Source organism: Betta splendens, chromosome 22, assembly GCF_900634795.4.
Source record: "Betta splendens chromosome 22, fBetSpl5.4, whole genome shotgun sequence".
NCBI lineage: Eukaryota > Metazoa > Chordata > Actinopteri > Anabantiformes > Osphronemidae > Betta > Betta splendens.
Window position 1 is genome coordinate 11,315,338 of NC_040900.2, and position 24,367 is coordinate 11,339,704.

General features: G+C 47.0%; 1 protein-coding gene across 2 annotated transcripts; it reads left to right on the plus strand.

Moving 5' to 3' along the window:
- Positions 1–528: 528 nt before the first annotated feature.
- On the plus strand, positions 529–24,185 carry syf2 (SYF2 pre-mRNA-splicing factor). Of its 2 annotated transcripts, XM_055505495.1 has the most exons (8): positions 529–692; positions 3,820–3,943; positions 20,482–20,580; positions 20,732–20,857; positions 21,051–21,168; positions 22,569–22,659; positions 23,015–23,113; positions 23,738–24,185. In XM_055505495.1, the coding sequence occupies exons 1-8, from the start codon at positions 544–546 to the stop codon at positions 23,901–23,903; spliced, it is 972 nt and encodes a 323-aa protein (XP_055361470.1). In that variant the 5' UTR covers positions 529–543; the 3' UTR covers positions 23,904–24,185. The 2 variants fall into 2 exon arrangements, with proteins under 2 accessions (XP_055361470.1, XP_028995849.1); XM_029140016.3 differs by lacking the exons at positions 529–692; positions 3,820–3,943 and adding an exon at positions 20,071–20,157.
- Positions 24,186–24,367: the final 182 nt, after the last annotated feature.

The following is a 24,367-nucleotide window of genomic DNA, read 5'->3' on the forward strand; positions in this document are numbered from 1 at the left end:
GCTGATGACACCTCCGTCAAGTTGTGCATCCCAGACCCAGCCTATTATTTATTTATTCGTCCCGTGCTCTGATTGGCTGGTGGACGCGTGTGGTCAGAGAGCTGCGAGTTTCCCCATCCAGAGTCCGATGACAGATCTAAAGGATGGCTCCCTATCCCCCTTGTTACAAATAACTTCCTCTGACATGTTTGGGCACATTGACAATGTTTTGAGTGAAAACAGCTTTCAGGGTTGGATGGGATACAAGCTTTCAACCCCTAGGGTGGGCTAACTTCTTCAACTGGTGCATTATCCCGCTGAGGAGAGGAAAGAGGAACAGACAGGGCTCAGGCCCGGCCGGGATTAGGAGCACAACACAGTAAAGCGCCACAAATAAAGGCAGTCTGGACTCTAAGCGTTCTGGCTTTACGCTGACACAGGCCCTTCTCGCTCGCCCGCTCTCTCTCTCTCTCTCTTTCAGATTCTGTCAGTGCTCTGAAGACAAGAGGTGGGAGGGGACGAGCCGCAGCAGAGGTGTGTCATTGTTGACACAGACGGGAAAGAATGTCTGGACAGCTTCGCTGCGTTGCTGCGACTGGATCCACTTCTGCGGTCTGGCCCGCGGGTCCAGAAGCGGTTCCAGGTCGTTGCGTGCGATCCGTGTCGCGGGCGACGACGGCGGCCCTCGCGTCCGCTCCCCCTCCTCCCTCCAGGTACACAATCATCGAGCAGAACGGGCCCCACCGCTTCGTGATGACCACATCCTCGGCGTCGCCACGGAAACGTCGCCGCTCCTGTTTCAAGGCCTACATCTAATTTACTGTTCCGTGCGCGCCGATGTTACTGTATTAGCACAGCGCTAACGAAGCGCAGCCGCCCAGTCACGGTTTCCATTCCTTCCAACGCACAGACTTTTCCCCTCAGTGGCCCAGTGCAAGGCCGCCTTGGTGGCAGCGTGTGCTGCTGAGGCTGCGATGAGTTCAGGTTTCCTGCTGGAGGAACATGTGTGGAACTACAGTATGTCCTTAAAGTTTAGTAGAACGCGGAGGACTGGATCAGGCTTTATTTGCTACATGTGCTGCACAGAACCCCTCCGTGATGACGCCTCCTACCATGTATTATTATATTTCTAGGCACTGTAGGGTTGTGATATATAAAGAGATCCTGTCCCATTGAGGAAGCACTCGCCTTCAATGTAGGAAACCTGCACAGAACCAGGCTCACATATCAACATATACTTTATTGACTAGCAATATTATTGGGCATAGTATGATTGCTCCTTTCATCCAGTCTCTCAACTGCACCACTTTCCTCACTTCCAGCCAGAAACCAGTCTATGTGGGCGGATTCTGCACTCCACAAAGATGATTGGTCTCTTGCATTAAAACACACAGTCGTACTAGTTTTTGTGAGAGGATTACGCTGTTTGTTTTCAATCTGCAATGAACTAAAAAGCTCCTAATTTACAGGCGACATTCAAATCCTGGCTCCTGCTCTGAGTTTGACTCTATTGGTGTCCGTTGAGCGAGCGTGGCTGTGCGGAGGACGCGGCTCGTGCTTTATTTGTATCAACACATGGCGAACGTTGGTGGGCTTCGCTCTATCAGCACATCACACGAAGCCGAGCATGTTTGTTCTGGTTTTAAGCTGTCGGCTGAAAACATTCAAAGTCAGCTGGGATGTTCTTGCACAGTCTGTTGGGTTTCAGCTCGTAATTAGGCTGTTATTAGCTGATAAAATCTATTAGCGTGACATGGTTTTCCTCAGCAAACAGACAGTTGTGATCTGTAGACGAGCAGAGCTTAAATAACCGGCCTCCGTCTGATATTCGTCCCCGCCTCTCTCCCTTTTTATCACCTGTCCTTTGGGGCAGGTCTTCCTGATCAGGCCAATCGGAGCACTGTTATGCCCTCTTCAATTGCTTAATCAGAGGAGATAGTGAAATCAATGAGGTGAATGGATCCTAACAGGAATCTGAAATGAACACCAGCGCCTAGAATCAATGTGCTCCTTCGTCCGTGTGTGTTTGCATGAGTAAGTGTGAGGCCGGCAGGAGGTGTTTGACCTTTAGCAGGACGGTGATGCTCTCGTTTTTTGGTGGGGGGGTGATGGGGGCATAGGAAGAGTGTTAATTAGAGGGTGGAAAGTTGCAGAATGAGGCAGCCACCGCAGGCCACTTTACTAAAATCAGAGCACAGTCTTTGGAGGCCGGATCAATCTGTCTCCAGTATATAAGGAGCAACTGATCCTGTGGAATCAATCACGGCAACCAAGACGGATGTGTGAGGCGAGGTGAAGCAACATTGATTGAGCCTACGGCAATAGTATTGGAAAACTAAAAGCAATTTAACATAAAAAACCCCTCTTTGATAGCAGCAGCACAGAGGGATGAACCCCAACAATCTGCCAGATAAGATAAGCAGCGCACCGAAGGGAAACCACATGAATGAGCGGCGGAGGGGAGCGCGGCCGAGGAGCGGCCCGTCGCCATCTGGTCCCCATCACCTCTGCCATGACTCCAGTGATGTCACTCTGAGAGGAGATGGTACCAATTAGGAAGCAGATTGAAGACATCTCCTGAACAGGGCGATGCGGGCTCAGACCCAGGTTTCTGTTCCCATAGTCTGAGATGGGGGTCACCTCTGCCCCGGAGGTGTGTTTCTGCTCGTCTCTGCTGAATGTGCATTCAAACGTATTGATCCCAGTCACACTGCACTTGTGCCGTTTGTCAGCTGGGTGGATAATAGTCGTCTGCCGGGGGGAAATCCATCACGTTTTTTAAAGCTCCTCTGTCACCTCAGGAGCGAGACGAGCGGCCCTGGCTCTGCTCTTATTTCTTTATCAGGACCGGAGATGGCTTAAGCGCTTTCCCAGAATCTGTCAGGGCCCGGCGAGCGCAACGCTTCATCCATCACGGGAGCCAGCTCCACAGGCTTTTCATTTTAGCCAGGAGGCCCACTTCAGAGGCCAGGCCCATTAAGTTTTCACATTCGTGTCCCGGCGCCTGTCATTTGGCTCACATCAACCGAAACCCTCTTTCATTCCGGCTGTTTCCCTCTCTCTATTCCTCATGTCCCATTTATCTTTATTTCTCAGTCCCCCCCCCCCCCCCAACAGAACCGTTCCATCACTTTTCTCGCTCCTAATGAGGAGTGAACCTCTTTTTAAAAAATTATGATGTGATCCTGAGGTCAGAGCTGCAAATGAAACGCACGTTTCCAGGCGAACGGAGGGAGGATGTGCAGCAGTGAGCGACTGCGAGCGCCGTCCTGCATTTGCATTTCACACATAAACAAGCGTTGGTGCCTCACCCCTTCCCTGCGTATCTGGGCCTGGGTCTCTGTTTCCCTTCGTGGGGGCTCGTGTGCAGCCTGTGTCGCTCTGCAGGCCTGATCACTGAGTTGTTGACAGTGGGATTAGGTCTTGGAACAGGCCCCGGTGCCTCAATTGCTTTTTCCTCCTTCATCTTCTCTGACCATTTAAAAGTGGTCTTGGTATCACTACCAATTATCCCACTAACATTTTCCCTAATAGGAATCCAATGACTCAGTGCAATTTATCCCTCATTCAGGCACTGCCTAAAATTGTTGTGAGGCCACAAATCTGGCAGGGTGGCGCTTCGTCTTAAAGGGAGGCTCAGTGGCGTCGCTGAACCATCCTTTTCATGGTCTATGCACTAACACGGCAGCGTCACTGCTGCTGAAATAGGGTGTTATGTGTGAATGAAAGCATTTTGTAATAAAATGAAAAATACATTTCTGTGACTTTGTTATGCTCAGAAAAACCAGAAAAGGGCATAAATATAGCATAAAATAGGTCTCTGTGTATTTATATCCTCAGCTTCTCTGGCAGCAGGATCGTGGCTCCTCAGACAGGAGCAGACTTGGGTCGCTGCCTCCTCATTTGCATGTTGCCATTGTTGCGGCGCCAGGAGGGACATTTGCGGCATCAGACGGCGAATGAGGTCAGTATTTAAAGCGAGCACGCTGAACTCTCCCATCAGCGCGAGCGATCGGCCCTCGGCTTATTTAGTCTGTGTCGCTCGCTGCCTGAGCGTTGCTGGCGAGGCACTTCTGTACATTGTCTGAAAGCCTTCCAGCGAAGAGAACATCTCGGTTTGAGCGCTGCTTTATCGCTCCATCGCCGCGTTGAACATTGAGCCTTGCATCTCGGTGCATGGGAGCGGCGCTTCAATGAAAGCTCCACTCCGCGCTCCCCAGTCTGACTGAGCCCGCGTTTTAAGGTGTTTACACAAAGAACATATTGAATTTGTTACTGGGTCCAAGTTGCATATCCACTCTGCTTTGGGTAAATAGAAGGATAGATCTTATATTAAAACATATTTTTAAAATTATATGATAATTAAACCAATTAGGAGTTGTTTATGGGCTCGTGCTTGGGTTATGGCCACTTTGGGCATGCCATCGAACAATGTGGATCTTGTTTGGCTGCCGTTTGAAGCGGTTTGGCTGTTTGGAGGGTCCTGTTAACTGAGACTTTTAAATAGCTCTGTAGCGCGCTCCGCACTCGGCCCAATCTGCGGGCTCCTGGAAGCCCGAGGGAAACATTATCAAATTTAACACAAAAACACACATTCTGTTTTATATTTTGTCAACTACATCCCCTCCACCAACCCACCCCCAATAAAAGGACACTCGGGCCCTTTTTTCTACCAGAGCTCCACCTAATGTGTTCCATGTTTCCTTCTCGACTAACAGTGATCAAACCTGGCTGTTTCTCAAATTCCCCGAAGAATGTTGATGTGTCACGTGTTTAACCCAATTTTTGCATTTATAATCAAACATTTGTTGCTGCGACACAGGACGCGTTTTGCCTCGTGTTTACGTCGGCATCCGTTCGAGACGAGCTCTGTGCATCGCGCGTCGGTGCCGTTTCTCCTGTACATTTCAGGGGAAGGCTTTCACAAACCACTGGTAAAAATGTTTGTCTCAAGTTAATGGTCCTCTCCTCACACTTGAGACCAAACAGAACAAACAAAAAGCACTTATGTCAAACAGCATCCTTCATTACATAGGCAAGAGAATGTTTTATTAACTCCAAATAAGCCCCACACCTATCGTAAACACCTATATTGCTGTAATGCTGTCATTAAACGAGCCAGAGGAAGCTTTCGAGCCTGATAAACAGCAAACAGCTCTCCATTTGCCCCTGACTAAAATGATTTAATGGACAGATTCAATCAGTGGAATTAAGTTGTTGTTTCAGTCCCAACGTATGAGCGGCCGAGCTGGAGCCAATGGGAACTCACAGTAGGTCCTTTATCTCAGTGTGTGGAACCTGTAAACGCATACACTTCTGAACCTCACAGCAAAATAGAGTGGTTGGAAAAGACAAGAAAAAGAGATTATCACTAATTAGAGAAAGGCAACTATTAAAATAAATAATTCTATGGACTGAATTGTTGTAAATGATGTTCCATTATAATTTTTGTCTCCATTAATAACAACCACCAGGATGAGTTTGGGGCCTTTGCAGACAGGAGTGCGTCGCTTACACACCCATAAATCTATCTACTGCCTCTAATATCGCTGAGTGCAGATAGCATCGCTGCGCGATAAGCCCGTGTTTACTTTTGAATATCAAACAAGTTGGTTTTTGCCAATAAAGAACCCACATGCCTTCATGTGTGGGAGGACTCCCAGGCCCGCGCTCATACCTTTGGTTAACCATTATCTTACATCAGGTTCAGCATGTGAGGCCACAGCCCAGATCGGGCCCGAAATAGGCCGCTGAATGTCTGCGTCTGTGCGCGTGCGGCGGGGCGGGGCGGGGCGGACAGCGCGGGTCGGCTCCAGCCAATGGGAGGCGGTCCCGGCAGCGGCGTTCGCCCAGTTCTCGGGGTATTTTTAACTGTCAGCACTAAATGCCTCATTCAGCGGCGGCGCGAGCCCCCCACTCACCCCCTCAGCCAGAATACCTTCACTTCTGCGCGCGCAGCACCGCACGCGGACTCGCCGGCTGTTTGCGCACGCGCGCGCCGAACCGTCGCAACTGTGCGGCGTGTTTGCGAAGCGTGTCCTCTCCGCGGCGCGAGCGCGCGCAAACACCCGCGCAACCGCGCGCGTCCCCGTAAACCCGGCGTGCGTGAAAAGGCGCTGGTATTTCACACGCCCACCCACCCCGCGCTCGTACACGCGCGTGCACGTCATGTGACCGGGCCCGGGCCTGTCCCGTCTGCTGGCACGCTGGAGCGACGGAATGCCTGAGGAGCGGTGCCCACACATCGAGCAGCCGCCCAAGTCCCAATTAAACCCTCCGCCTCTCACCTTCTGTCTCGCTCTCTATCATCAGATCGCGGAGATAATGGGTGGCACTGTGTGACGAGACGATGCTTATCTGCGCGCGCCAGCCGGCGGGCAATCAATCATTTCGGTGAGACAGTTTTATGACTTCTAATGAATTTCTCCCACGCCACCACAGACGCTGGATATTCAATCACGGCGAGAAGAAGTTTTTGTCTCGGGGCTGAAAGCGTTTATCTGGAGCTGTGCTCTTTGGCAGTGGAGCTTTTTTCTGGGGCGAGGATGAGATCTGAAATTGTCCCGTAGTCGACAGCCATCGTTTTTCCAGTCTTACTGGGGGGTGGGTCATTGCATCACTTCACGTGTGCGACCGTCCCCACGCTAGCTCCTGGGCCCAGTGTTGAGTGCTGCTGAATGGAGGAGAGGCGCTGCGGCTGGGCTGCTTTGTATTTTTAGGGCTGTGTGCCTGTGGTGTGTGTGGCCCGTCCCGTCCAGAGCAGCCGTGGGGGGATATTTTTGGCCACAGGCTGACTTGAGTCCAGGCCCACACAGAATCGCTGACAGACGCGGGCATAGAGGAAAGAGGGATGTTTTCCTATTGGGAGGAAACCAGGCCTGATTATGAAGGGGGAGCGAGAAGCCCAGAGAAAAGGCAGATGACTGTGGCTGAGTGTGTGTTTGTGCGTGTGGAGCGGCGATGAGGAGAGACAAATCTGGATTTTTGTCTCATTTACACGCCCTTCCTTTTTGCAGCCCATTCATTCCACGTTTGAATGCGATGCTGAAAAGCAGTGCGTCGCTTGTCAGGACGTTAGCAGCTTTAGCCTGCGGCAACTCCTCACCACAGCATGTTCACATGCAAATTAGCTAAATAATGATAATTAAAGTCCCAGTTTTCCCAGTTTAATATTACTGTTTCCTCTATGGTTGGTTTAGACCTTATTAATGATATCAAAGATAACTATAGGCTTATTTATACAGCTCTCCAGATGCTATTTCAGTTGGCTGACTGATTGGAGCGATTTGCATGCCCCATGTAATGTGGATACAGCTCTCAGGCTATGATTCCCCATATTAATATTTAATTGCCATCAAAGTGTGTTTTCAAAGTATAGGGTGACGCTCCGGCCTCTCAGCCCAGTCACAATAGAGCTGATTCCGGAGCGTAGTGTGGTTCCAAAGAGTTTTCGGTCATCTTATCCCTCCCTTCTGGAGCGCTGGCACCTGTAGCGCCTCCTCAGCAACAGTAAATCACGTGACCATTTCCTCGCCGAGAAATCCTAATCCTCACGCCGGATCGGTCCGGGCGCACGCGGCCGCTTTGACCCAAGACGTGCTGAAATCCGAGGCGATGGCATTAAGAATTGAAAACGCTAGGAAGTGGTCCCCGCGCGCGCCTTGTTTTGTCATCAATGTTCCATTAGTGTCACTTTATTCCATGCCTCCCCTTCTTCTCCCCTCTGTGTGTTTGAGTCAATATCGGGAAAGCCGGCCCGTTTCTGCCCAAATGGTTACAATACACCTTCTTCACGCCTAAAGAGCTGACAAAGGTTATTAGGTTGACTTGCATTCTGATCAGCAGACAGGGACAAATAGATAAATCAGGGCTGCTAGTGATATGTAATCTCTAGCCCTGGGAATTCGCTCAGAGGGATTAAATATGAAGGGAGATGGGCCATTAATTACACTGTAACTACATGCAAAACAAAAAAAAAAACCCAATTCAACCATGTTCCTTCCCTCTGCAGTTCCTGTTAGCGTCTCGGTGTACGTGTGGTACCGGACTTCCTGAACAGTGGCCTCAGTGTTTAAAGGCCTGTCTTCCAGCAGGAAGCCTCATGGATATAATACCTATGTGTGGCTCTGGTGGCCAGCGTGATGATGTTGATACAGAAGCGGACCTGACACACAGCTGTTGTTTATGATGCAGCGGCGAGCCCAGGTGGACGGCCCGCGGCCGCAAACCACCCTGACCCCAAATCCACAGATCTATAGTCCCGACCAGAGTTGTTTTTATGTCTTTTGGGGGACGTCCATCAGGTCTGAGCGTAGGAAAGGTCACAGCTCCTTTCGAGCAAGTCCTTGCAATAAGCAAACAGCAAATGGCAACACGGCGGTTTTTAGGGCTATAGTGATGTCATAGCCCCTATTCTTGGATTAATATAAATAATAGGCATGAATAGGGAACATTAATACTTTCCTTCCTGCTCATTCACAAACAGCCTCATAGTATGTATGACAGGATAAAAAAGCCCCGGTTTCAAGAATGGAGTTTATAAATAACTAGAAATTGCCCAGAATAATTACTGCATACTTCTTACATTGCAAATGGAGAATAAGTACAGTGGGTACAGTCAGCGCTGTCTCCCAGTCCATTTAACTTTCTAAGAAAAAGGTCATGATTCTTGGTGCTACACAACAGAAGTCGGTTTGATCGAGTTCAGGAGAAGCTGTTAATGAATAACATAATAATGTTTTCCTGGGGCCAATTTTCAGGACTTTCTTGATTCATAATTTGGAACAATTAGTTATGGATCCATTGGATAGTTTTTGGCAACAGATTAGTGTACTGTAGTCTGTACCAGCAGTTATCATACAAAACTGCGTACATTCATGTATTAAGTCTAGAAGGCTCATTTATTTATACTATCCAAACCTCCTATATGAGCCTGGATTAAATATTAATTCAGTTCTTTCTTAAATACACAATCTGATAAATTGCTTTTGAAACATGTTAACACAATGTGCCTGTTGTACCGTTTCTGTTCATGTTTGTGCCTAGAAATGTATTAAGAAATTATAATATGCAAATGAATCTCTTTTCTGAGTTACCAAGAAAGCGAGATGTTATCAGTTCAGGGTAACGCAGCAATCATTCAATATCAAGTGAATTTGACCTTTTGACCTTTGGAGTTTTTCCTTCGGGAGCTTTGTGGACGCACGGGCAACAGATCATCGGCGTCAAGCGCAGTTGAAGCCCGGTTGTTGCCTGTACACAAACGTGGAGTGAGTCGAGCCGATACGCATCTACACGCACACAAACACAAAGGCAGTAACAGAGCTCTCTGCTCTCATCTCGCTACATCAATAAATACAGCAAAATAGCATTAGCAATAGCTTCAACTATACGACCAGGCTCTAATATGATAGAATTAGTATCAGTGTTTTAAGATTTGCCCATTTAGGTGAAATTCTAAGCCGGGCTGGGAGTAATTTGGACACAGGGAAAATTGATTTTGACCATCAGCACTTTCTCATTTTCAAACAGCGCCTGTGGCTAAATGGGTTAGCCTGTTAAGCACATTACACAGGTAGCTTCTCCTTTCCTCCCCAATGATTATGTGTCCGCCTTGAGCAATTGATATTTCTTGCAAATAAGAAAATTATCATATTCCCTGACTGGAAAGATATATTAGAACCTGCTGTTATGGAGCGTTCTCCAGCCTGAGAGAGGGAGGCCGAGGTACACTGGCCTTTTCTTTTTTGTTGTTTTTAGGGGTGGGCTGTGAGTATCGCATATCCTAAGCTATACTGGAATTGGGGGGCTGTCAGGTCTCATCAATAAAAATATACATTGATAGACTGTAAGTGGTAGATGGGGGACCCGGAGGCCTGGAGGGACACTGACACAGTAGAATAAGCATTGACTGAGCTGCGGCAGAGAAATGGGAACGTATAAACTGGGGTGTGTCATAGGAAAGCTGTAATTTCACCACCAAACTGTACATTGGCCTCATAAATCATAACTCGAGAAACTTTTCTCCTCTGAATTTTTATTTTCCTGCTGCGCCTGACCAAAATTAAAGAAGCAATCCTCCCAGATGATTTGCAGCTTTTTCGCTGTTTAATTGAAACGTTCGTCGTGCAATTACCACATCGTCCCCTTTAACCTGAGCCCAGAAAGGCACCAGTTGCTAGCGGCGACGCGTGCGCCGCGATGCGGCTTGTTGACTCCATCCAGCGGGGCCTTCCCCCCGTCTGCAGCCCGGAGCTGGAGCCCCTGGCGGTCTGAGTGGAACCACATGGGGCAACCTGATAGCAGCGCTTGGTCGGAGGCGAGGCCGAGAGCCCGGGAGACGGATGGTCACGGCCACGCGCCTGACCTTCACCACCCAAAACACCGCCATCGCGTGCCGTCGGCGCCCTCACGTGCGCCCGGACGCGCGCTTTCACTCACTTGCCCCCCGTGCGCACACCCCATCCATCTTCCAGCCTCTCGGGGGTTTCTGCGGCCGCCGTGCCCTCAGGAGTGGCCAACCGATGAGGAGCATTTACCGTAGGGCCGGTCGGCATTGTGAACAACAGCGAGCGCGCTAATGGGAGAGAGACAAAGCCACAGGCCACAGACATCCAGTAAACGGCGGCTCAGTCCAGGAGGAGTCTGTTGGAGCGTGCAGGTACAGAGATTCTGCAAGTCCTGTGTGGTCTGAGTAGCTTGAGTTACTGTGCAAACTGCACCAGTGAAGGGTCGACTAATGTGGGACAACAGTGTTGTTAGGTTGGTCGCCTTCTTACACGTCGCTGTCGTAAAGTATGTTTAATTGCAGGGGGTGGGGGTCAATAATGGGAATAATCAGTCTCCCCTGGTGTCTCTGTCCAATCCAATGTGGGCTGAGGCCATGTGCTTCCACTTAAGGCGGCCCTCAGACCCGAGCAGAGGTTAAGTGAAACTACCTTCTGCTCCGCGTCTGGCGATTATTTGCTTTGTCCGCGGCGGCCGCCGGATCACGAAACACTTGCGTCCACATTCCAGCTCCTCTCGCGGTACCCGAGGCTCGTTATTGTTACGCCTGGACGTGTGGCTGTACGAGGCTGCCCTCTTGATGTCCCGCCGTGACAGCCCGTCCACGACCCGCACCACCAGCCCCTCCTTCAACCAACCCCCATGAAAAGCACTGGCTTCCACTCTTCATTTACACATTATTGATGATCATCAGTCTGGAATTGATACAGTAAATAATGAAAAATGAGGTTTCTGTAGGCAAATGGGATAAGACATGAAAGCGAACTGAAGCGCTGGCTCTGGTTTCCTGTCTGAACGGCCGCTAATTAATGGAGCAGACGAAGGCCATAAGTCTTCGTCGGCCCCCGACTGCCACAGTGCCACGGTTCAGTGATTCCCACCATCCACAGCAGCGTTTGTTTTATCTTTTCAACATGAAAAAGTCATGTATATTAGTCTGAACCCAGCCACTGTCTGGGTTTATTTACACCACACACACACACACACACACACACACACACACACACACACTTGTACAACGACAGCGTTAGAGAGTTCGAAGCCGTCCATCCCAAAAAAAAAAAAAAAAAAAGATCAAGCCGTTTTCACCCCCTATCAGTCTGCGAGCCGCTCCGTTGTAAATGATTTCCAAAACCGCACGTGATTCATCTCCGTCTCTCCCCTTGACTTCATTTGCAGGATTCCAACATCAAACGGCCACGCTGCTCCTCTGAGATGAGCTCCATTCACTCGAAACCCCGGCACGCTCATTAAATATAGTAGTGCGGAGGTCTCTGCCCCTGTGCCAGCTGAAAGCGGCGCTCGCTGCATTTCTGCTCTCTTTCCACTCATGGGGAAACGTTGGCGCCTCCCATAGACTGTGATTAAAGTCAATGAATGAAATACAATACGTGGAAATTGAAATAATTAGTTTTTGTAGTAACCACGACGACTGGCGATGTCCTGCCAGTCAGAACTGTGACGACCGAGCCAGTAAAGGGAGTGCACTGAGCTGTAAATAAAGGAGAGCAGGCGACTAAGACACAAATGACTCTGATTATGCGTCCGGACCCGCGGGCTTCTCTGTGAAACGTGGTTGAGTTTCAGCGCGCGTGGTTAGAACGCCCCCCGAACGTCGCCTGGTTTCGATCACTGACAGACACTTCGTGGCATTTCTGTCATGGAGGAATGCAATTGCCCTCAGAGCGCCGGCGCAACGCGCAGGTTCTGTTGCGTGCGGCCTGTTTGCTCACCCAGAACCTCCGGCGCTGGTTCGCCCACAGCCTCCAGAACAGTGGAAGGTCCGGATCAGAACACTCACACTAACTGGAGTAGATAGAGGAAATCTGAGTAGCTGTGGGATAATTCTATAATCTGTATGTAGAATCACAGAATCCATTGTTAATATGAAAAATATCTATTTTAGTTTTTAATTGCAAAAGAAACTCCACTTAGTATTTATTTATATTAGTAGATTATGTAAAAAGCTCATCTCCTCCTTCACCATAATGAGTAACCTTGTGTGACTCATTCCCACAATATTCTAAACTGTATTTGGCCTCTTTTTATAGATTGATTCATACGTTCTATTCAGGATGTTGTCTTTGTGCTGTCAGCTCCTTCGCGGCCGCATTTCTCCTGTATTTTTGTATTTCTCCCCGTCTTCCTCCTCTCGCTGTCTTCAGGCGTGGGCGTGAAAGGGACCGCGTTCCCAGCGGGGGGGGGGCGTCGAGTCCCTCAAGATGGGAAGCAATCAGACCCCAAACCTCCAAATGACTGTGAGTGTCGTCTCCCTCCTTCCTGATCTGGCCGGAGCCTGCGAGCGGCGGTGGCGTTGTCCAATCTTCGGCGCCGCACTCTGGGCTGGGGTTCCCCGCCGAGAACCCGCACGGCCGAGCTGGAAGCGCTGGGATAATGAGGCGCTGTGGGGACGCGGAGGCATCTGCCCGTGCTCTTGGTCACATTTCAAGTATGTGTGTGAAATTCCCAACCTCAAATACATTACGTTGCATCAAAGTTTGGACAGTGATGCTGTTGACTGGCAAATTACAGATAGGGTGATGGTGCTAAAGTGGTATGTTTCATTGAATGTGCTTGGCCGGTGCACAAAGGGCAGTAATTTAAAGCAGGGCTCAAACTATAAATATCTCATATTAACTACTGCTTTTCGAGCAGTGCGGATGAAACGTCGTCAGTTTGAATGGGATCAGGAAAAGACACGAAAGCCAATATGTAACAGTTTAATGAATGGGACATTAATGGAGTCGGAAAGATTCAAAACCAGACAATGGGAAACCTCATAAACACTAACAGAGGGAAGGAAACAGCCATAGAAAACACATGGATGATTTATGGTGGAATTAATTGCATATGAATTAAAAGTGTCCAGTCTATTGACCGCTCATACTCGCACGAGCACTTAACCCACAGCCTCCGCTTCCTCTGTGGCGTTTGATCCCAGACCTGGGCCCACTCACCCCCCCCCACCACCGTGGGGGCCGTGGGTGCCGTGGGTGCCTCCCCGTGAACCTGCGAGGGCGTGGACGCCGTGGCTGGCAGCTTTCGGGGCTTAGTAGTAAGGCACAAATTGTCACGTGCACCCGTCGCCAAAAACCAAACCACCACGACCGAGAGTGGAAGTGACATCATCCTCTACGGTTTGGCAGGCGGCGATGATGGCGTTATAATAGCGATGGCGTCAGAGCGGAGCGGCGCGCCAAGAATCCGCTAACCGCCGAGGAGGAGACGCAGGCAGGTCGTGAGCGGAGGGTCGGGTTCACACTTAATGATGTGGTCCGCTCTTCAACGGACTGTCGCCTAGCGAATGCTAGCATGCTAAACCTCAGCATATGCTAATGCTAGCACTTAGCCTGACGCACCTGCAGGCCGTTATGTAAGTAAGCGTTATTTATTACACGTGTTTATAAACAAGACTCAATATTATTGCGATGTCTGAGCTGAATCCGATAGACTCTCCCTCCGTCGGTTGTGCTCCCGCTGCAACGCGAGCTGAAATTACATTCGGCGGCAACAGGAGACGGCCGCGGCCCGTTCCTCGCTGCGCCGTAGCGCTGCCCCTCTAACTTCATCACGCCGTCTCTCCGGGCCTCGCGAGGGGCCATGGGAGTCTGAAAAAGGCCCGGTCCATTACTCAGAGAGGCTAACGTGGACTTAGTGTCTTGGATCCGTCCATCAGAGCCCCACGTCTGGCCGGAGGCGTTCCCTCAGAGGCTTTTGGCTTTAATGGACTCTGCTAAACGCATTCTCTCTGTGTATTACCTTTAGGACCGGGCCGTATCTGGTTTCTATAGACTGTGTTTACTCATGGCTGGTCTGTCTCACTCTCTTTCTCCCTTTACATTCCTGTTTAATATCTTAGTTCTGCTCAAAGCTCAGTCCCCTTTCCTCCCCGGGTGTAATATGTAGAAATAGACCTGCATATGAATATGCTCTGAATACTTTCCACCCCCTGCTTCTCCCTAGAGGGTCCGACTACAGGCCACATTAGGGGAAACACCTCGTTCATTCACACTCATTCAACCCCACATCACTGCAGGTCGTCCGGCTCAGACGGTTCATTGACTCGGGAACATCCGTCTTTGTTTTCCTGGTTCGTTCAACGCTTCCGCCCGTGCGTCTGCCTTTAATGACCACGTTTCGCCCGCAGAGCTGTTATTCCGTGACAGATTAAATAGTGCCAATCCCACACTGGAAATTTTGACACTGTAAAAACAGCCTCTTCTGAGCTTCATCCCAGCACAACTGCACTTATCATTAATTGGATTTGGTTGCGTGCCGCAGTACTGTGCTCTTTTCTCCACTGCCACTAATTCTGATTCATCACATTTCGTGAGGATGCTGTGGTGAAAGCTTCTGTTGTCCCCAAACGGCCATCGCTCATTTTGCCCACCAGTCATCACTACAGACTTCTCAGTCAGAGCTCAGTTCCTGGCATGTTTTTAAAGGTAAACTCAGCAAGTGGAATTTCCCACATTGAAATCTTTGGGAGTCATTTCTATAATAAAAATGTATTCATCCATCAACAAGTTCATTCAACGGGCAGATTGTGTTTATTATTAACTATTTTCGTGCTATAAAATTCAACCAAACTTACCTTGTGTTTTTAATGTTTTCCCCTCAGTGTCTGTTTTGCTGCAGGATGTGTAACATTTCTCTAGTCATTTTTTGTTTTCTCACATTCTGCTTTGACATTCCCAAGGGAAAAAGCCTCTCCACCTTGAAAATAGCTAAATAAAAATGTTCTGCCTCGTTCACGGATATAAAAGGTCTTTCAAGCCCTAAATAACTCAAAGAATAAACCATGCTGACCACGAAGAAAGAGCTCATTTATCACTTAGCTGCTCACAGTGGCGGTGTTGTTGTTGACACTTGTTTGGGCGCTGGTTTATTCATCAGATTTGAAATTAGATCACTGGCGCCTTGAACTCGAGATGAAAGCGGGCCACTGCACTGTGCTAAACAGATTGTTGGTTCTGAGAACACAGAATTGGGTGGGAACGGGGCTTGCTTGTGTGTGTGTGTGTGTGCGTGTGTGTGTGTGATGCCATGCATGTGCAGCCTAATGGACCTTCGCGCTCGCGTCCGTGCGAAGCCGCATCATCACCCTTGGATGCTGCGTGTCAGGCCGGGGACAGACTATGCAGCTGCATTTCCAGAGGCTGTTGACTGGGCCACCTCTTATCGCAACGCTCCACAACAGTGTATTGTTCATCCGAGTCAGAGCTGTACTCTCAGGTCACTGGGTAAGAGGATGGGAACTCAGAAGCGGAAACCCATGACACTTTTGGAGCCCGCTCAAGGGAAGGCCCTTGTGTTGAACCTCTGTGTGGGCACGGTGATGACTAGATGCTTCACGGCCAACACGGACCCCCAGCGGTTTCATTTGTGGTGGGAAACCCAATCGGCGATTGCGGCTGTGGGAAACACAAGCGCAATTGCTTCCTGCGAGTGGGGATAAGCGTGAAAATGTGGCCTTTCTGTTTTCATTTGGATATGAAAGAACTGTCATGTCGGCCGAAGCATCAGCGAAATGCCACCCTCTTGTGGTAAATCGGAGCTTTATACACTGCTTCGCATCGCTTCACTATATTTATCTCTTCAGGATGAACACTTCCCACCAATACTCCCACTTGACTCCACTTACCGGAATGGCTCAAACTTTTTTTTTTTTTTACTGCCGCGCTCAGAGTTCATATTGTTGTTGCGCTTCAATTTTGATCAGTAATTATGATCATAAAGTTTGTGGATCAGTCTGAGTTCCTTTGGATGACAACACAGGAGACATCTGTGTGCCCGCAATGTACGGGCCGTGGAGCTGCTCTCCCTGTGGTTGCTGCTAGTGGAAAACCCATAATGGCCTTTAATTGGGACTTTAATTGTGTGTGGTGGAGCAGAAGCATTGACTACAACACTGGTGGTATTTGAGTGCATACATGCATCTTTTGTGTAAGTATATGTGTCGTTCACCAAATCCTCTTCCTCTCTTGGCCTGTGAATGGCTTCAATCAGAGCAGTTAGCACCATGTTGCATCTATGTTGCTATTATTTTGCTTACAGGGGACGGTGATGATGATGGATGAGTCAAGCTGTGGATAGTCTGTGTGTCTCTACTTTGATTCCATTTAAGCTCACGCTTTGGATAAGATAAACAACAGCTTTGAAATCAACATGTAAAATCTTGAGGATGGCTCCTAATCATGTGTAGCGGTAAAGGGTTGGCGGGTGAAGATTTGCTTGGTGACAGATTACACAAAGGCGCGATCTGAACACTCTTCATCAGCCTTTCTGTTATTTGAATGAGCCTGCCGTTCAGCGTGGATTCAGGAAGCATGTCAGAGTCGACGGAGGGAGAGAATGAATGGAAGGGAAGAGGAGAATACATGTGGCGGTGGGGTGGGGGCGACAAGGCATGTGTTAAACATACTGGGAAGCAGCGAAAGAAACAAGAGGAGGGGTGTGGATGGAGGAAGGAGGGGGAAAAGGAGAGAGATGAAACAGGATGGGGCCGTGCCTGTCATGATTATACTGGCACCAGTGGGAACGTTGGGATGAGATGGAAAACAAGACGCCATCTTGTGCCCTATTCATGTCTGCGCGGTCCCAGCGCGTTCACACAAACACTGGCAGGAGCTTGTGGTTCCAGTCCAGTGACAGCAGCCCGTAGTGAGGGTGGGGACGCTTCAGGAGTCGCTCCTCATATTGGAGGAGCGTGTTTGTGTTGGCCCCGAATTAATAACTTTTCATTTAGTGCGGAAATGACAGGAATAGCAATTAAGGAAATGGAATGATTTTATTGGCCATGGTGTTTATATTAAGTTCCAGATGCGAAGCAGCTGCCTGCACCGCGAGCAGCCCTGCCGCCATGTGCTATCTAGAGGAACTCTTATTAAGAGTAAGATAACAGCACCAGTCAAATTTACCCCCGCATCGGTCGGCTCGGTATTTATGAATGTGGCCCCTGAAGTGCAATTTATTTGCAGATATAATGTTACTCTGCTTCAAGTCTGATTTGCTTGACTGGAAAGTTCATATTGAGGAGTGGCTGCTCAGCGGTTTGTGGGTGGCCTAACATGTGAGACCCGTGCCCCCATGCATTAAAGTTCACTGTTCACCGTCATTTGCACGAAGCCAGTCTGCGTTTTAAATGCAGATCAAGCTAATCCGTGCTGCAACGGACGCAGGACGAGGAGAGCAGCGACGCCCAGGATGGAAGCGTTCGGTGGGTTTCTGCAAATGCAAATGAATACATACCCTTCAGTCTCACACGCACTCGTCGCTTATGGCGACTCCCGCAGGAGGAACACAAGGCACAGAGCAGCGAGCGGCCTCATTCTGAGGCGAGTTAACATGTGAGAGCACTTGGCCAATCTGGGGGAAGTGCAAACGACATTAACAGAGATTACGGCAACGGCTATTTGTGAAGAAGCGAACGCGCCCTCGCGTTTTACTGTAAGCCGTCACGCTCCTTCCACGTCCATTTGGGCACATTTAAAAGTCATACGCGCCAATCGGAACTTCTCTGCTTTTGTTGTTTTGCAACTTTTCAGTCGGTTCAAATCTAAATTGGATGCAGACAAAATGCTATTTGGCTTCCTTTTCTCTTTTTTTATGTTACTTTAGTTGCTCTCACTAACTTGTGAGAGTCATTTATTATGAAGATGGCCTCTCTTTTTCTTTTTTTTTGCACTGGCAAATGCAAGCCAATGATGTGTTGTGCTGTTGTGATGTGCTCCCATCTGGTTTCCAGTGAAAATGCATCACTCCATTAACATTGCCTGTGATCTAGAGGATGCTTTAATCTAAGACCATAAACTCCACTTAATTACATCCTCCAAAAGAGCTCTATTAGTATAATGCAATCAAACAGGGAGCACATCCATTTTGGCAAGTCAAACATGCTAAAATTGCCCTTTAAAGTGTTTACTTTTGTGTTCTGATCAGATGACTGAATCATATTTGCAGGTCTTAGGTTATGCTCCATGGGCATGATTGATACTTTTTTTTGCTTTTGTGGGCAAAAAATATGCATTAGTAATACATATAAAATTCAGCTTTCCACAGTGTAAACAACCACAACAATTGCATTTAGGGAGGTCTAAACAGACTCTCTGTGTGGTACCCTGACAACTTTATGTATGACCTTTTATGCAGCTGAGTGCATAACCTCCAGTCATATTCATAATTGCTGTCTGTGTGTGTCATGCCAATTTCCATTAGTCTAGCAGAATTTTTCTATGAATTCTGAACTTCAAAAGGAGGCAAGATGGCTTGGGTTAAGTTTATACACAAAGACACTGTTGTAAAATACAAGTTGCCTGACAGTTCATTTGGCCACAGTGCCGTGATAAAATGGAGTAAAATGCACACAGCTGATGCAACATTGCAGGAAATAATTGTGAGTATCTTGTGGTGGGATAACGATTTTGTCATTATTTTCATGTTTAATAACTTGACAGAAAGTTGTCAGAAGAATTACTCCAGAAAAGCCTGTTAAAATCCCAGTTACTGTTTGCTGTCAGCTCTGTACAAGAGCCATGGAAGTAGCACAAAGAACCTCAGTTGGTGATGGAAAAGGTAAAAGAAAGTATTAAAGGTCCCCTATTATGCATTTTAGGCCAAAGAATATTATAAATGTTTATAATCTAAATGTAGATCTTAACTGGCCTGTTTGAAAGTGTGTGCTACACGCCCTCTGACAGAACAAATAGTTTTAGGGTGTGTTGCTTAGGAGGCATACGAGACGTGATTCCCACACCTCCTTTAAAGATCATATGACTTAGGGTAAGTTAGGTCACAGCATCCGTCTTATGGCCTTGGTACATTTTGTACTCGTACATCTTCGTGATTGTGATTCAGAGTTTTCCTTGAGAATGGTGGCTGTGCCGTGTTGATTTTAGTTCTTCGAGGCGAGTGAGGGGCAAAGGGGAAATCTAGCTTTGGGCAGAGTTTGTCTTGGGCAGTGTTGGGGCGAGCCTGGAGATGTGGGAGTTGTGTGACAACAGACCCTAGTCTACGTTCACAAGGTAAAGAATTCTGAACAGGCCTTTCTGGGAAAGGATCAGACAAATAACAAGCAAGAAGTGAAAAAGCAGGAAGTGCACGAACATTCACCCCGGAGTGATATAATATATATAATATATAAGATATCAGAATGTCCAATGTGTGTGTCCAATGTTTGCACAAAAAAGGGACCTTTAAAAGATATACATATAGCATATATAGCAAATTCAATTATCACCCATACTGTACACCACTGTACCATAGGTGATATTGAAATTGTCACATACACCTAAATTACTCATCAGTAGCAAGAAACACAGCACCAGTTTAAATAACCATTTTAAATAACTCTAGTATTTATAGGTATACTATATAAATGCATGGAATGGTGAACCTAAAATGTTTTATGCAGAAAATTAAAATGTCAAACAGAGATATTAAAGAAATGAAACCAAAAATATGTAATTGAAAATGTATTGCTGTGTAAACAAACTCTGTCACATATTTTTTCAGCTAAACAAAATAACTGGAATGCAAAACAAAAACTTTTCTACATACATATTTTCTATCCTAAGAGTAATTTTCAAACGTACATGGCGTGTACGTCATATCCGGTCTGACCCAAACACCGTGTTATCCTTCGTGAGGACAACAATGGCGTCGTGTAGTGAGGTTTGTACTGTATCGCCACTTTACAAAATCATGGAGCTTTTGTGTTCAACTGTGCTTGTTTGGTTTAATTAATTCAGAAACGGTGTCTCGTAAAGAGGGCGGGCATTATATCTTTAGCGGCGTCTTTAGTGTTTACAACCCTGCGCTGCTTTGCTAGGCTAACCGATGCTAGCTAGCGCTAAGTAGCGTTAGCTCTTCATTTCCTGCCACTTCGCTTTTTAACTGTTTCTGGCACATACTGCCAAGCGAATGGCGTTTATTTTGATACCAGTTCATTTTCTAACAGCTTAATTTCATATGTCGCGTGTTTCACGTCGTTTACAGGAGGCTCCTACAGTCGCTGAAGAGGAACCCACTGAAAGTCCAGCGTCTCAGAAGAGAGAAGCACGACTGAGGAAATTTCGGGAATTACACTTCAAAAGAGTGAGTGTTTAGTCATTCTAACATATGTAGTTTTCTTGTGAAGTCATTAGCTGTGGACACGCACATGAGCACAAACGATGAATGCGTTGGTGTGTTCTGATAAATGATGTCTGGACAATAAACAGTCGTCATGTGTCATTTTCCATTGCAGAATGAAGCTCGTAAGCTCAACCACCAGGAGGTTGTGGAGGAGGATAAACGACTGAAACTTCCCACTAACTGGGAGGCTAAAAAAGCTCGCCTGGAGTGGGAGCTTGCCGAAGATCAGAAGAAGAAGGTATTTCACTCTCACAGTTGTTTTGATTCTTAAGAACTCTTTAAGTTGCAAGTTGTCTTTTAAGACTCTTTAAGTTTGGTACTCTGAGAAATTAATGCAGTATAATAAATCATTTTATATATGATGACATTTTCGTTTGTATACATTCAGTTGTTGTTTTGTAAACTATAAAAAAATCATATTTGTGTCTCAGGAATGTGCTGCCAGAGGCGAGAATTACGAAAGAGTAAAACTATTGGAGATCACTGCTGATGATGCCGAGCGGTGGGAAAGGAAGAAAAAGAAGAAGAACCCAGACACAGGATTTGCAGGTTGGTATCAGGTCCACCACTAGACACACACACAGTTTTTATTACTGGTCTGGCAACACCTGTATGTTTGTTGTTTCCTTTTTTTATTGGTTGACTGAAATATTGTATTCTATTTCAGTTACGTAAAATTGAATGAATTGTCTTTACACTGGAGTTTGGAGCATAATGAATGCTGCCTGCACTTCAGTTTCAAGATTTAACTTTTACTAATGCCAGAGGGAAATTATTTTGCACGCTTTCATTGCTGTCACAATTAGACAAGTGCGGGAGATTAAAAATAAGAATGCTAACACATACACACACACACACACTCACAACTAATTACTAGCTAAAGTTTTATTATACATGTTACTGCGCGGGTGAAGATCAACCCTCACAGACAGAGGAGGACTTGTACAGGCTGATGGCACTGGTAGGAAGGATCTCCAGTGGTATTCTGTTGAGCACCTACTACTGATCAGCCTCTGGCTGAAGGTGCTCCTCTGTCCAGCCACACACTATGCTGATCACTTTGTCCAGTCTGTTACTGTCTGCTACATTCATGCTGCTGCCCCAGCAGACCATAGCATAGAACACTACGCCACCACAGACTCAGAGAACATCTTCAGCATAGTGCTACAGATGTTCTGAGTCTGCGGTGGCCAGTGTTGCACAGTTATGGTGCTCACACATTTTTGAGTCACTTTTTCCATTTTGGACAATAAGTGGCTCCCACCTTGAGGTTATCAACCACATACTGCAGTTTTATATTCACCAGAAGACGAAACAACAATATAAATCTAACACTGATGTACCTCTGCTCATATATACTGGCATCCAGTCCTGAAATATAGTCTACCCCTTTGTAGACACGTGTGAATTACAAAACTATTTTGTTAAGAAAATGCTTTTATCATTAAATGATTTGAAGGCACAGGGAACTTTCCTGTTATGTCACAGAAACTCAGTCTATGGTAAATTCTGAGAACTGTTCGAAGCATGACGTAGTTCCCGGATTCAAGGATTGTTTTGTCGTGAAGCTTTTCACCTCTTTAAAAATAATTAAATAAATTTAATTATGGTTTAAATCCAATGTAGCAGCAATGTGTAGAGTAATACTGGTTGTTTAAAGGACCCTTTGGAGTGTTAATCATCACATCTGCTCCTAATTTAATCCCCTTGAAAAAAAATACCTCCTCTAAATATGGCTGCCATGTGTTGCATCAAAACCTCCTCTAAATTAAAACCTCTGGGATGAAAATTATCACCAGGAAGGCGAGGGAGGAGAAGAGCTGCCTTTATGCTTCCCTCCTTAACCAGCCACAGGTTGTATTGCTGAGGCTCGTGCCTGCATGTTGTTTGTTCCGGTAATTATAACACAGTCACGTTTTTTTCTCTCCGTCTCACACAATGGACTGCAGGTTATGCGGAGGCCCAGTTCAGACAGTACCAGAGGCTCACCAAGCAGATCAAACCAGACATGGAAGGCTACGAGAAACAGCGGGAGGAATGGTGAGTTAAGCCCTTTCTGTTACAGCGCTGTGTTTTGTCCACTATATCATCTAGTGTAATTGTGACAATATTACCCATCACGTGTTGTATATGTTATCTGATGTAGCCTGTCTGTCTCTGTATCTGTCCTCCTCGCAGTCGTTTAAACAGCTAAATGTGTCAATGTACGGCCTACATTGTGAGGTCAAAGATGAGTTCAGTGCCTGTAGAACCACAAATAATGCACCAACAAATCTGCATACATCACCTTCTATAAATAGAATAAAGATGATTACAATGATGGCATAGAAATGTCAGTGGTATAAAATGGGATTACCTGTGGTTATAAATATGATTTCTTGCCGGTGTTCCACAGTGGTGAAGACTTCCACCCCACAACCAACAGCCTTATCTACGGCACCCATGTTCCCACGAAGGAGGGCATAGACCGTATGGTGGAGGATGTGGAGAAACAGTAAGTCACACTTGATGATGAGGAAATTCACCACGGAGTGAAAATCTTGCCCCAAACACATTATGGTGCTTTGGTGTGAACTGACCACGTATCTGACTAGGCCATCTCAAACGGAATCATTCAAGGTTCTGGGAAACTAATTATGCAACCTTTTTAATATTTTCATAATTCGGTATGGGTACATAGTTTTATGAAAACCAAACAGGAGGCACAACACATTAAACACCTTCTGTGCATGTCACATTTTACTTCCAGCTACTTAAGTTTAACCATTTGTAATTTAATCTCGCTTTTGTTTTTGCTTCAGAAATCTCTTCCACCTTTTGATTAAGCGGGTCTTTCCCAGAACTGTTCTCTATTTGAGGCAGAGATGCAACTGTAGGACATTAGACAAGGATTTGGTTGCCAGGGCATGACGCACAACAATGCTTTGAAGATACAGTGAATGAATACTGGGGGCTCACAAGCTGACAGTATTTTCCATCGCCACCCTTGTTGCCAAATTTAAAGTTTGCACAGCCATGTTTTCCCCTGTAGCCAGTTTGTGTTATTGGATATGCTATGGTGAGCTGCCATAAGGGTTTATGAAATTCTCCTGTAATTGCTTTTATTTGCAATCGCCAGGATCGAGAAGCGGGCGAAATACAGCCGGCGTAGGGCCTATAACGACGACGCAGACATCGACTATATCAACGAGAGGAACGCCAAGTTCAACAAAAAGGCGGAACGTTTCTACGGCAAATACACAGCGGAGATCAAACAAAACCTGGAGAGAGGCACAGCTGTCTAGTGAGCGCAGGCATCGCTGGGGACTTGTACATGCTTCAGTCTTGTTCTCTTTTAGCCTAAAGTTCCAATGGGTCACCCAAGTCACATGGAACCATTACATGTATTTAAAAGCTCTATTGTCAGATAGTTTGTGAGACGTCTTTATATGACAAGGTTATCCAGGATATTCCAATTATCTGTAAGATATGTAATGTGTGGTGTTTGTACAGTTTCAGAAATGACACAAAGCTGTTTTGATTATTCTCATCCTTATTTTTAAATAAAGCATCCTCAATTGATCTTGTACACTTGTTGGTTTTTCCGTTGCTGTACTGTGGGTGGTCTCGTGATGGAAACATCCTGAGCGTGAGAAAGACCTTCCACTAACCAGCACCACACCTCGGGGCAGAAGATGCCAGCCAAAGAGCGTTTTCTAGCTTAGGTGCATGCAGAGATAAGGAGCAGCGACTGAAGCAGTTCACTTCA

Bases quoted from the DNA above. Each gene is read 5' to 3' on its own strand.
- syf2 (XM_055505495.1), top strand. From the start codon at position 544: ATGTCTGGACAGCTTCGCTGCGTTGCTGCGACTGGATCCACTTCTGCG. The intron at 21,169-22,568 runs GTTGGTATCAGG...AATGGACTGCAG, and splicing joins CCCAGACACAGGATTTGCAG to GTTATGCGGAGGCCCAGTTC. The intron at 22,660-23,014 runs GTGAGTTAAGCC...GGTGTTCCACAG, and splicing joins GAGAAACAGCGGGAGGAATG to TGGTGAAGACTTCCACCCCA.